Source organism: Callorhinus ursinus, unplaced genomic scaffold (assembly GCF_003265705.2).
Source record: "Callorhinus ursinus isolate GAN/ISIS: 27379988/994484 unplaced genomic scaffold, GSC_fseal_2.0 scaffold2, whole genome shotgun sequence".
NCBI lineage: Eukaryota > Metazoa > Chordata > Mammalia > Carnivora > Otariidae > Callorhinus > Callorhinus ursinus.
In genome coordinates this window covers 10,146,347-10,160,016 of record NW_027397064.1, presented here as the reverse complement: position 1 = coordinate 10,160,016, position 13,670 = coordinate 10,146,347, and the positions used below count along the sequence as shown (strand labels likewise).

General features: G+C 44.6%; 1 protein-coding gene across 1 annotated transcript in view; it reads right to left on the bottom strand.

Annotated features, from left to right (window-relative positions):
* The window catches only part of COL4A4 (collagen type IV alpha 4 chain), a 123,097-nt gene that overhangs the window by 89,312 nt on the left and 20,115 nt on the right, over positions 1–13,670 (bottom strand). The window contains exon 5 of the mRNA XM_025886840.2: positions 10,263–10,340. Coding sequence (XP_025742625.1) covers positions 10,263–10,340 — 78 coding nt within the window. The remainder of the gene's footprint in view (positions 1–10,262; positions 10,341–13,670) is intronic.

Sequence of the window (13,670 nt, the reverse complement as noted above, 5' to 3'; positions counted from 1 at the left end):
TATTTTGCTCCTAACTATGCACTGTCCACCTATGAACAATAACATGATATACAGTGGATTGCTCTACACTGGATTCAGACTAGCAAAAAGGAAAAAAGAAACGCACACTAGTGGAATGAATGACTGACTTTCAGATGTAGTTTCCCTGATCTTTCTTTCCTTCTTCCCTTTCCTTTCTTTCCCTTCCCTTTCCTTTCCTTTCTTTTTTTCTTTTCTTTTGTTTTCTCTCTCTCTTTTTTTCTTTTTTTGCTACTGCGTGCACAGAATTGCCTCTGTGGCTTATGGCTTTCAGTGAGAGACAGCGAAATCAGAAAAGATTCACTGAATCCAGAAATGACAGTCATCTTGGCAGCTGAGGAACCTGTGCAAAGCCCTGTGATATCCTCCTCGAAGCCCACGCTGACCCCATGTCATTGGACCTGCCCTACTTGCCTCCCTCCTGAGGCTGCAGAAGCAGTAGGCTCCCAGGCCAGCTGTGCAAATAGAGGATCAAGGTGATCAGAGAGGAGAGAGAGTCACCCAGCCCTCTGGGGCCAGGGCATTCCTTCAGGATTCTGTCGCTTGTGAATCATCCATATCAGGCACGGCTCTTGAGCAGGGCTAAGATCAAATCATTTTTATTCACAACTTGGTAGAACAGACCAACAGATGAGAAAATATGTACATTTTTTTTTAAAAACCAAAATCTTCAACTCAGCCTTTGGGCTGCCACTGATGTGCTTGCCCCCAGGGACCAAACCCTTTGGGGAATGACAAAAATCTAAGACACCCTTTGTCATTTTAGCAGTATGAAGCTTGGGAGAAATAACTATGGAGAGACAACTGCAAATATATATCCATTCACACTTTGTCTGTGACAGCCCTCAGCTCCTTCCCAACCAGAAGCTGAGTCAGTGTGAAGAAGTATAAATGTACGTGTGTTCCCACCTTCATTCATTAATGAATGAACAAACCAAGCACCAGCCGCCCTCCCTTCCTTCACCCTGGGCTTCTACCCACTTCCACAGACAACTGTCAACTCCTCCTCAGTCTTCTCTTGCCCCTGTCACTGCTTTCATCACCCCCTATAATGGGTCAGTCTGCCCTTCTCCACCCCAGCCAAACCTACTCCCTGCCATTTCCTCACCTCCACCTTCTGCTCCAATCACACGTGTGCCTTCTGTTTTGCCTGAAGCGATGGCAGCCTTTCTCCATCTGTAGCTCGGATTCGACCTTCCTCCAACCAAAACCATCATGGTGGTGGTGGTAGGAATGGTACTTGTTCTAGGCACAGACACAGCACTGTGCCTTCGTCTCGTGGAATCCTTACATCCATAAAGCAGAAAGCCACCCTGTATCTACTTTTCTGTCTCCCAGATGAGGAAACTGAGGCTCAGAGAGATGAAGCAAGTGACCAGAGGCCACTGGACTATATCACCTAGGGAAGCAGAGATTCAAACTCAGGTCCTCAGACTTCAGTTGCTGTTTCTCTTTTTACCTGATCAATCTCACTCTTGTACAAACTCTGCTGTCCACCCTAAAATAACACCTAAATAGACTCATGACCTATTTTTCATTATTATTTCATGCATTGTACTTTAATTAATATCTGCTTGGGGTGATGTCTTCTGATAAACTTTTTGGGGTCAGGGATCCGTGTACATTTTATTACCACTCCAGAACCGTGGCCACTGCCTTGCACGATACACATTCTAAACATGAACTCATGGACTACTGAATGGATTGAGACTTTATAATTAAAATGAACAATTCAGCGCACCCCCTCCTGCCTTTTTCATGCTTGACTGTAATTCAAAGATTCGTCCACTAGGTGACACTGTAACATCACTCAAAGCCTCCAACAGGACTCCACGCATAGCGCAGATCCTTCAAATCAGTGCCTCCAGGGTCTTCCCCTATAACGGGAAAAACTGCTGGATATCATGGATATATTTATTTTAAAAATAAATAATAAAAAGGTGTTATTCATGGAGTAGACAGTCAAAGGAGACTGGACTGCAGTGGCGGAGTATTTTCTTGTACCTTAAGATCACCTCTCCTTAATAAGAGGATAAACTGGTCCATTTAGCCTGGAGTAGCCCTGACTCAGGATTTCCAGCTGTGTTCTTAAGAGGCTGAGTGGTGCAGTGGAAAGAACACTGCTCTGAGAACCAGAAGAGAGGGCTTTGCCGCTGAGCCATAAATAAAGTCACCTCTTGAACCTGGTTATTGAAGAGTGGTTTCCCCATTTTTAAAAAATGGTGTAAGAGCAGCCCAACATCATACAGGTGCTGTGGGAACTGAATGAGGCAGTGTGGAGAGCTCTTGGTAGCCTCCCTGAGGAGGTGGAACCAACAGACCCCCACTCTGTTCCCCCGGTGTCCCCGCCCCTTGCCCTCTCTCTCCGTATGTTTTTCCCGTGTCTTCTGTGCCCATCCTCTTCCTCCTCCTGGGGGAAGCCCCTTGGAGATCCACAGGGCTGCCCTGGCCTCTTCTCACTTTCTCTTGGGCAAACTTCACCTTTGCCATGGAGTTAATGGCATTTAATGCTGAACAACCAACCCTTCCATGTCCCTCCCTAGCCCAGACTTCTCTGTGGAGCCCGGGCCATATTCAGTTGACCTCCAGCTCTACAAATCCAAAACAGGACTTGTAGACCCACGATCATCCCCCTCAATGTGCTCTGCAGTCACACATCACTGCCTGTACAGCTGTTCACACCTCTCCCACCTACCTCCACCGGCCCCCTCGTTCCTATCAATCCTGCCTCCCAAATATCCCTGCCACCCATCTGCTTCCCCTACCTCTTCGTGCACCTCCCTTGCTAAGCAACCTCACCTATCACCTGGGGACTGCAGTAGCCCTCTGACAGCTGTCTCCTAACACCGCCCTCCACGCACACTCACTATTTTCTCCAAACAGCAGCCTGAATGATCTTTTTATAACCTATGTCCAACATGCTTCCACCCTTCTCAGAATCCTTCAGAGCCTTCCCATTACAGACAGGAGGACCTGTACCTGCTTTTCCCACTGCACCTCATGTCCTTGCTCCCTCACCTACTACAACCAAACCTTTCTGGCTACTTTTTGGTTGCTCAAACATGCCAGCCCATCTCCTTCTCACTTCAGGACCTGAACAGAGGCTGTTCTCTCAGCCCAGAGACTCGCACAACGGGTTGAATGGTGGCCACAAAAAGATACGTCCACATCCTAACCCCAGCGATATTTGTGGATATCGCTTTGGATGGCAAAAGAGGTGCTAAAGTTAAGGACCTTGAGAGGAGGGGTTGATCTTGGATTATCCGATGGGTCCTCAATGCCATTACATGTGCCCTTATAAGAAGGACACAGAGGAAGATTTGTCACAGATACACAGAGGAGAAGGTGGTGTGAAGGCAGGCAGAGATTGGAGTGACATGGGCATAAGCCAAGGAAGTGCTGGTAGCCACAGAAGCTGGAGGAGGCAGTGAATGGGGCCTCCCCTCTTGCCTATGGAGGGAGTACGGTAATGACAACACCTTGCTTGTGCACTTCTGGTTCTAGAACTTGCGAGAAGATAAACTTCTGTGGTTTTAAGCAACCAATCATGTGGTAATTTGTTATGGCCGCCCTAGGAACTGACAGGTCATGCTTCCAGGCCAGCACTAGGTGGCCTCTGACTCCATTGCAGTCTCCGCCCTGCCCCGCACCCCCCCCTGCCCCAAAGGCTCACATATAAAACTGAATTAGGGCATCAGGTTATCCCCAGGGAGAGAGCAAGGATCTCTGTCAGTTCTTACCCTGATGCACCCCAAGCTCCTAACAGTGCCTGGCACTCCTCAGGCACCCAGAAATAATGGCCAAAAGGTGAATCTCTGTCCCTTCTGCTGGTCTCTGAGCTCCAGGCCACAAGACCTTTTCTTTATCATCAAAGCCTCGTGATGGCAGGCACAGGGCAAATGCTCAATGACTATGAATGAATGGGACCAATGAATGGCCATCTGCTGAATGAATTGCAGATAAGCTCCTATGACAGAGGAGTGAAAAAATTAGCACCTTTGAGACATGGCTGTTTCCCTGTGGATTTCTTGGCAACTTACTGAAAATGGTATTTGAAAGAAGAAATCTACTTTTACCTTCTTTGTAATCGGCATTTTAATTAATGTAGTCAGATGTCACCCTTGCACTGGAGAGGTTTTCTAGAGCTACAAATACTGCTTCCCCTTTTCCTGTGGGGAATATGGCCGGCTTTGGGAAGCACCTGTATTGCTAGCCCTTATTTCTCACCAACAACAAGGCTGTCTCCCCTTTGGTAATGACCTTGATCCTCTCAAGTGCAGCCTGGTCCCACATTTGCTGAGCTCTGTGGCCGCCTGGCCTCAGTTCACACTGGGTCGCAGAGCTCAGCAGTCTTCGTTGCTATGGAATTGAACTCCACATGAGGAGGCCAAAGGCTCTGCTGCAAATCACTGGCAATTTAATGAGGTGACTGATCAGGGCAAATATGCCAAAACCTACCTTCAGGCCCACACTGCCACTAGGATTCCCCAGTGAGATTCTGCACCCCTGGCCTGTTTGGAAAAACAACGTGTTCTACAACATTGTAGGCAAATATAAGCTGGTTTTCTCTCCTGCCTTCCCCAGCACCAAGGCTAGATTTAGAGAGAGCTCTGTCAGCATACTGAAAGCCATGTTAGTTGGTTGGAGTCATTCTTGTATATGGACATGACCTGCCACTGCGACTTCTACCACTATGATTATTAATAGACCAAATAGTATAATTAATAGACCAAATAGTATAAAACGATAGGCATGTACCCTCCCTCTCCCCACTGGGCTTCCCACGCCCTATTCAGAAATACTCCCTCCAGCACCTATGACTGAAGATCCATTCTTTTCACGTCTGCAAATTTTTCATTCTTCAGAAATCAAGGTTACTATTCCTGACAGGGGAACGCTTTAACAAGCAAAGTCAAAGTTGTAAACAGCTGGTGAGCTAAATTGTACTGGGAAATTTGTTTGGTAGGCACTATGTTTTCTCCAATTCTGGGTCCTGATGCCTTTACGTGACAAATGCACTGTCCAGCTCCCCAGTCCCCAAGGCCAATGTCCCTTCCCGGGGCCCCTCACTCAGGTTACCTGCTGTCCCCTGAAAGCCCCTGAGACTTCCTCAGGCATGGCATCATTTCTCAGAGAATTCTCCAACAGAGACACAGTGAGCTCGGGAGTGCATTCTTGGAGGAGAAAGATGTGGAAGGAAGAGAAGAAAGCAGACCGAAAAATCTAAGGGGTGGGTGACAGATCAAATTTGTCAGTTGTCAATGGAATCGGCTTACACCAAAATATAACATAAGTGACTTATGTGAGCTTTGGGACCTAAAAATAATTGCTCTGTATCATTTATCAGGCTACAGTTATCAAGTGTACTAGAATACAGCTGTGTGAGGGATAAAGAGATATAGTTCTAGAACTTTGTGTGCAAATAATTTAACGGTGAAAAATGTTAATAATTAAAATTCCCCAAGCAAATTCCATTTTTATCATGGAATGCAGGCTCTTAGGAGTGTGAGGGACAAATGAATGAGATTGTGGGGGAAAATACTTGTACATTTTTTAGTGATTTAAAGTTCCCACAGGAAACACTGATTTGCTAATGTGTGATTTTAGATTTCAAACCACAAAAACTAACACAGGTATTGAGTTTTAAGTTATTTGACCCCTTGTATAAAAACCACCAAATTATAAAGTTCTTAATACAACAGTTAACAGTTCAACAGCTGCTAGACTCCCTTGAATGAAAAACAATATGGATATATATTTTTTATTCTGGAAAAAGCTGTAGAAATTGTCTTTAGTATCCTGCTAGTTACTAAAGTGGAACTTATAAAAGGTCCCATCCTAATCTGTAAAGACACAAAATTTTCCCTGCATAGAGGCAGCCATCAAAAACATGAAGATTCCTCATTGAAATTAGTAAAGAAAATTTTAAAATCTTGCCCAATGCCACCTCATTCATATCCTTAAAGAGGGACTACCATGAGGTTAGGGGAGATGTTAGGGTATAGTCGCAAAATATTTTGGAAGCCAATTATATAGGTGTTATATGTAAAAGGCCAGGCCCACATCGCAGAACCTGAAGCTGTTAGGGCCTGGAGGGATGGGACCAGCCCCATAGTACAAACCCTTACTTCCCAGCTGAGACTCTGAACCGGAAAGAAGCCACAGGCATTCCAATCTCCCACCCTCTACCTGGAGCTAAAGGGTCCTGATTGCTGCCACTGCTCTAAGTACTTATTTCTGGCCCTACCTGAAGCCACAAGGGAATATTTTTTAAAGAGTTTATTTATTTATTTTGAGAGAGAGCACAAGCAGGGGGAGGGGCAAAGGCAGAGGGAGAAGCAGGCTCCCCACCGAGCAAGTAGCTTGATGCGGGACTCGATCCCAGGACCCTGGGATCATGACCTGAGCCAAAGGCAAAGGGCTTAACCGACTGAGCCACCTAGGCGTCCCACCACAGGGGAATTTGAATCTACTTGAGATTATGCATTTAATAACAGGTTTAAACGATGTGTGTGGGGGGGGTACCAAAGTGAGGGGCTCCCTGCTAACTCTGCTCCCCCCTTCAGATATGGTAGGTGTCCCTGCAGGCATGCCCCAGGCCAGCATGGCCACCCAGCTAGGCTCCCAATCCTGCCCAGGCTGGTGTCTGGTTTTAATGTATTGATTCATGACTAAGTGCCTTTTATGTGCCATCTACTATGATCCTCTCGAAGTAGTACAAGAAATTGACCCCCAGTTCTTAAGGGGTGAAACACAAGTAAGCAGCTTCGATTCTAGAGTGTCCACTGTGGGCCAGGAGCCAACATCAACATTGTACATGTGTCCATACCAGCACCTTGAAGGAGCGCATGCTTACGATCTCAGCAAGAGGGTCAGGGGCATCCACGCTCACACCCAGAGCTACAGGCCCAGGTATGAGTAGTATGAGGGAAGGTAACGGGGTCCCCGCTAGGGGCATCGGCAATGGCTGGGAGGAGTTGGAGGGGACGCCTTGGGAGGGCTGGGGTCTCCACCGAGCTCCTCTGGGGAGGGCAGGAAAGACAGAGGCTGAGTGCAAGTGGGAAGACAGTCCGGAAAAGGGTAGCCAGTGAGAAGGTTCAGATTATGCTCAAGGGGGGGGGGGGGGGGGCAGTGGTTGCTGGTGGAAACACACCGGGAAGCTAGACGGGGGGCCTCCAGGGTCCACTGATGCGGCTGAACTTCACTCTGTCAGAACTGAAGGCACCCGTCCTCGGTTCCCTGCCTTCGATACACCCCAGCGCCACCTCAAACTCCCGCGTGGGTCCCCAGTTCCAAGCCTAACCCCAGTCCTTCCACCGGCGCGGCGCCAGCCTGGCTTCCGAGCAGTTGCTCCAGACAAGGGCTTGAACTACTGGCTCAGGCATTCACCCCTAAAAGGGGAATCATTTCCTTCTGAGGAATGCTTGCCTGTGCCACTCACGGGCTCCTCAACCCTGGGGGATTCAGCATAGCCCTGTTTCTCCTGGGCTGTCACTGCAGCCCCAGAGATGAATGTGAGCTGGCCGGCTGCTGAGCACTTGCGAGCACCCACCTACCAGCTATGCACAAGCCCAGCTCCCCAACTCCCAGCCCAAAATCGAAATCTCTGCCGGCAACTCGCAGCCTTCGCGTGGGAGCCATCTGTCTCCGAAAGGGCAGAGGTGGACCGGTGTCGTGCATTCTGCTCTCGCTGACCACCCAGGAACAGGGACACGGATGGCAGAGTGCAGCCCATCCCCTGAGCCCTCGCCACCCCTGCCACCGGACACTGCATTACGGGTCGCAGGGTGCATTGCTTGTGACTGCCGAACACCCCAGGAAACGGAACAGAAAGGACTAATGGTGTAAATACAAGGAAGCCGAGGCTCGGGTGCCCACCCGAGTTCACAAAGTTATGACGAAAGTCTGGTGTTCGAATCTGAGTGATGTCATCTTCTCGTGATGGTGGGCCAAACGCTGAAACTGAAGTCAGATACCAGGGTGTGGCTCCCGCCTCTTCCACACACTAGCAATTGGAAATTCAGGTTCCTTGTATGGAAAGAGGACAATATTTGTCACAGCAGGCTCACAGAGCTGTGGTGGGATTAGAGCAGGGTTTCCCGACCTCAGCACGGTTGGTATTTGGAGACGGGTAAGTTTATGGGGTGGGGGCGGGCGGGTGCATTGCAGGTGCTGAACACCACCCCTGGCCTGTACCCACTAGACACCAAAAGCGCCCCCGGCCACACAGCTGTGACGACCAAAAAACGTCTCTAGACATCACCAAATGTCCCCACTAAAAATAACTCTCAGCCTCATTTAAATCAGAGCTTTATCCAAGCAACTGTTCCTCTTTGTTCTGTGGTGCCCCCATCCCCTTCCTCTCACAAAGATGATCGATCCATTTTTCTTGGGTCTCAAACTCAAAGGGTCTTAATATTTAGATGCACTGGTTTCTTTTCCTTCTCATTTATACGATCTTGGAACGTTTGTATTAAAAAAATTCACACAAAGGCCAGGCTTTTTCCCCCCTGAGTAATGTGTACATTTATATGAAAAAGGCTAAAGCACTTCTTAGATTGCTAGCTTTAGGCATCCTTACTTTTTAAAATAATTTTTATTGAGATATGACTGACATATAACATCATGTTAGTTTCAGGTATACAGCATCAAAATCTGATATGTGTGTATATTGCAAAATGATGACCACAATGACTTTCGTTAGCATCTATCACCACACAGCTACTGGTTTTCTTCCTCTTGGTATGAGAACTATTAAGATCTACTCTCAGCAACTTTCAAATATAGAAAACAGTTTTAGGAACTATAGTCACCATGCTCCACAGTATATTCCCAGGACTTACTATTTTAAAACTAGAAGTTTGCCCCTTTTGTTTTTAAATTATATAATAAAGGCAGCTTAAAAAAGCTCAAGATAAATTCTGAGCACCAAAGTTTTTGAAGTACTAAAGAAACAAAGCAGCTTAAGCAGAAAGGGACTTGGCCATAGCAGAAGCTCAATAAAGTAGCTGCCTTCAGGGAGAGAGCCGAACAGAGGGGCCTCTGACAAGATTGCACGTGTATTGTGTGCAGATAAAGTGAGGCTATGGGGAAAATACAAGGTCCCTTCTTTTAGGAGATGTTTTGCATCCTTGTAAACTGATCTTTACTGAATTGTGCTTTTTGAGCATCATGCCCTATAGGATTGATGTGGACACGTTCCAACAGAATCATTGATCTGACTCAAAAAAACTGTCTGAAGTTTCTGAAGCATGTTCTTTTCTTGTAAGATTGTGGGAGTATTTTTAACCAAAAGAATTGTTTGATCTAATGTTCCAGCACAAATGAGTTAGTGGGCTGCCAACTGCTACGGTCAGAATATAAGGGAGAGGTCCATAAATATTCAAATGACCTGATACACAGTAGCCAAGGGGCCTCTTGTGCATCGCAGGACAGAGAATCTTGTGTAGTCACCCAGAGGGCCATCCCAGGTGGACTTGATCAAGACACTCCACCTCTCTGAGCTTTGATCTTCTGCCCCACAAAGTCGGCATGATGAGATGGTAAGAGAGTTGTCGTGAGGAGCCAGAGAGCTAAAGCATTTTCCTTTCCTTTCCTTCCTGGATAGGCGTTATCCAAAAAAGAGTCTTGTAGTCAAATGTCCGGACATACCACTTTAAATAAGGTTAAATAAGCCTTCTTTCTCCCCTCACTGTGGTACTTCTCAGAGCCTTTAGAATGCTGATATACAACCTGAGTTTCAAGATGGTGGTGACCCAGTATGGACCATTTGACACAAGGACCCTTTTTGCATAAAGCACTTCACAAGACTAGTGTCGTAGAAAACACTGGGTGAATCACAGCTTGCACTTCCTAGCGTGACACGTAGCGTAATATAATTGGGATCTCTTATTAGGATGTACAGAACTTTAATTGTGAAACATATAAACACTGACAATTACCAGAACATGCTAAGAATCCGGGGCTACGTAATATTAAGCATTCACAATGGCTCAAATTTCAGTATGCTGTCCATGTTTACCTTTTTTTAAAAAATGTTATTGTGGTAAGGACACCTAATATGAGATCTCTACCCTCTCCACCAATTTTTTAAGTGAACATTACATCATTGTTGACTGTAGGAAGATGTTGTACAGCAAATCTCTAGGGCTTATTCATCTTGCACAACTGAAACTTTATGCCCTTTGATTAGCAACTCCCCATCTCTCCCTCCCACTGGCCATGCTGATTTTTACATCACTTACCCGAGACCCTTTTTCATGAAAGCACTGGCACACTGAACAATCTCTTCCTCCGCAAGGACCCACAAACTTCTTTCCACTCTGAAAAGTGAAGCAACTGGTTTAGTAAAACAGTATTCCTCACTTAGCTGGATACCTGATGTGTACATTCTAACGAGCACCTTGGTTTCCCTAACCCATGAGAATCCCACAGTGTACTTTGACCTTTGGATCTGCAAAAAGAAAAGGCTAATATTGAGATATAAAAAGACAAAGAACTTACACTGTGGCTTGATAAGAGGGCAGATGATTATGCAAGCAAAATAAAAGTTCATGTGAGCTAGCATTAAAAAGAAAAAATAAAAAAGACCTGCTCCTGAAGACACTTTTTATTGACCAGAATCTTCTGCAATGTCTCTCTTCTACCAAGACATCACTTACTAAGTTGTGGATCATCTTAGCGTATAAACTGTATGGTTAGGAAAATTGTAAGTACACAATGGTGTCTCACTTAAATTATAAATTCGGTTGCTTTTCAGGACCCTCTTGCTTCCCTTCCAAGACCATCAAGTCCTTCCTGGTCACTGCTCGAATCACAGCCTTGAACTTCACGTGACAACTGTTTCCTGCAGGTTGCTGCAACTCTAAGGTGGTTCTTCTAATGTGTCTCTCAACCAGAAAGCTCCTGAACTTGAATCATTTGGGCCCCTTCTCCACTTCTCCCTAACTTCTCTCCAACATTCTCTTTAAAGAGTTACTCCACACTCACATATTTTCTTAACATTTACACACACACACACACACACACACGTGCCCTTTGGGAAGAATCAGCCCCTTGTTCTCACAAATCTTCATGGTCTGTATCCAGAGTCATCTGTCACTTTGGTACAAAAGCATAACCCCAGAGTAACTATTTCCATAAGTAGACACCTTAACAACAAAACAGCCACCATGATGCACCTGTGCTGACAATGGACACTGAGCATTCCTTCAGAGCCTGGGGCTGTGTGTTGGGAGGGAGTGGCGGTAAAAGCAGCTCCAGGTGCTAGGAGCTGAGAACATGGATAGGAATATCAGAAGGGCACCAGGAATAAACTTGGCCTAGTTCATGATCTTGCCTGGTTCAGCCCTCACTGCAATGCTTATGTATTAACCACACATTTCTATGACTGATAGAGCTTTTACACTCAAGGCTGTAAATTTAAGCCTTTATGCCAAAGTATGACGGGGAACATAAAACATTTGAACCAATAGTTATAGTTCTGATGGAAGACCTCTATACATACAGACACACCTATGTGCATAAGTATAAATGTAAATACATCTGAGTATGTGTACATATGAATATACACATGTATACGAATATGTGTATGAGAGGGAAAAGAGTCTATCCAGAATGTTTTTTTTTCAATCACACAATTTAGACCTCTTTTTTCTAGAAAAATATGCTCAGACACAATAAAAAATATCTTTAAATTAAGCATTAATAAAAAAACATTATTATAAACAAAACTCCTTAGGGTCACTGAAAGTATATAAGAATGTGAACCTTGACAAGAGTTAAGTTAAAAAATGTGTTTGAAGTTTCAGAAATATATGCCCCTTGAGTTTTGAGTCACATTGTTATCTATGAATGCAGAAACATCAAGTTCAAAACTCTGATAAGGTGAACAAAAAAGAAATGCCCAGGTCCAGGACAGCATGAGAACACTTAAAATAACTAGTCTGAACACTTGGGTTCACTTAAGGTTGGGATTCATTACTATGTGTTCAGTGAGATATCAAAACAACCAGAGAAAGAAGGTCGGTTGATTAGCTGGCTTGATAATAAAGGCAAGTTTGTTCTCTTATTGTTTGTTTTTTGTTTTTTTGTTTTGTTTTATTTTGTTTTTTACTTAATTGTGCCAAGCATCACAGAGATGTTTGTAGCAAAATTACATTTCAGGAAAGAATCAGTTTAAGATAAATTAGCAGATTATAATAAAGAAACAGAAATAGTCACATATAAAGCTTTGACTAGTACTGATAAGAGAAAAAGGCAAGAGGTAATTTTAGTCTCTGAAGTTCTTCTACATTAGACATTTCTCAATAAATGTCACCTTAAAAGGGGGAGGCATTTGTAACGGAAGAAGCTATGCCTCAAAAACAGATCATATAAACCCATTTGACAAAGATAAAGGTCTTATCTTCGACAAGGAAACAAAGTATAAACCATATTCACCAGCAACACTGGCATTCTCAAAAACTAATGTTACTACTCCTCAAAGAGGAAAACAGAAAAGTACCCATCCATTTTATCTCAGATATTTTTAAACAAATGTATGTTTAATAAAAAGCTTAAGAAGTTATTAATTTCTAGATTAATAACCAGTCCTACATGTCTTCTTCGATTTTTTTTAAAAAACATTTGCACATAATTAAAAATTCAAATAGGGCAAAAGTATAATGGAAAAAGAAATTGTCTTTTCTAACCCAGGCTCCCCGTTCCCTCACCGAGAGGTAGTCACTGTTCTCACTCAGGGTCTGGATAGCCATGAGTACGTTCACGCCGTGATCACACACAGGCACACACACACGTACACACACACGCACACACTTTTTGGCGATTTTCGTCTTGTTTTATTTTTACCCAAATGGTATATTTCTCTGTACCTTTCTGTTTTCTCTTAATCAGACACCTTCACAATCATTCCAGGTTAACAGAACGGCTCTCCATCGGATGAAGTACAATAGCTTGTTTAACTAGTCCTTCCTGATGGGTGTTTAGCTATCTCCCTTCTTTTGTTACCGAGCGCTCCCCTGCAACCGGTATTTTTGTGCATTTTCTTTATGCCCAAGTCAGTATAAATACGTATGATAAATTCCAAAAAGGGAAATCCCTGTGTCAATAGGATTGACAGCAATTTGGATGGGTAATGCCAAGTTGCCTTCCAGAGGTACTGCATTGATTTACATCACTACCTTTAAAACCCAACTATAGTATAAGCTACTTTTTGTGAGAAATCTTTAAAACCTCTGCACAGCACAACTTGCTAAGAGGATCCAGGCTAGAACAGTCTGGTTCAAGAATTATATTCACTCATATGGAACATAAGAAACAAAGGAAGTAAAACCTCAATGAGATACCACCTCACACCCGTCAGAATGGCTAAAATTAACAAGTCAGGAAACGACAGATGTTGGCAGGGATGTGGAGAAAGGGGAATCCTCCTACACTGTTGGTGGGAATGCAAGCTGGTGCAACCACTCTGGAAAACAGTATGGAGGTTCCTCAAACAGTTGAAAATAGAGCTACCATACAATCCAGCAATTGCACTACTGGGTATTTACCCCAAAGATACAAATGTAGGGACCCGAAGGGGTACGTGCACCCCAATGTTTATAGCAGCAATGTCCACAATAGCCAAACTGTGGAAAGAGCCAAGATGTCCA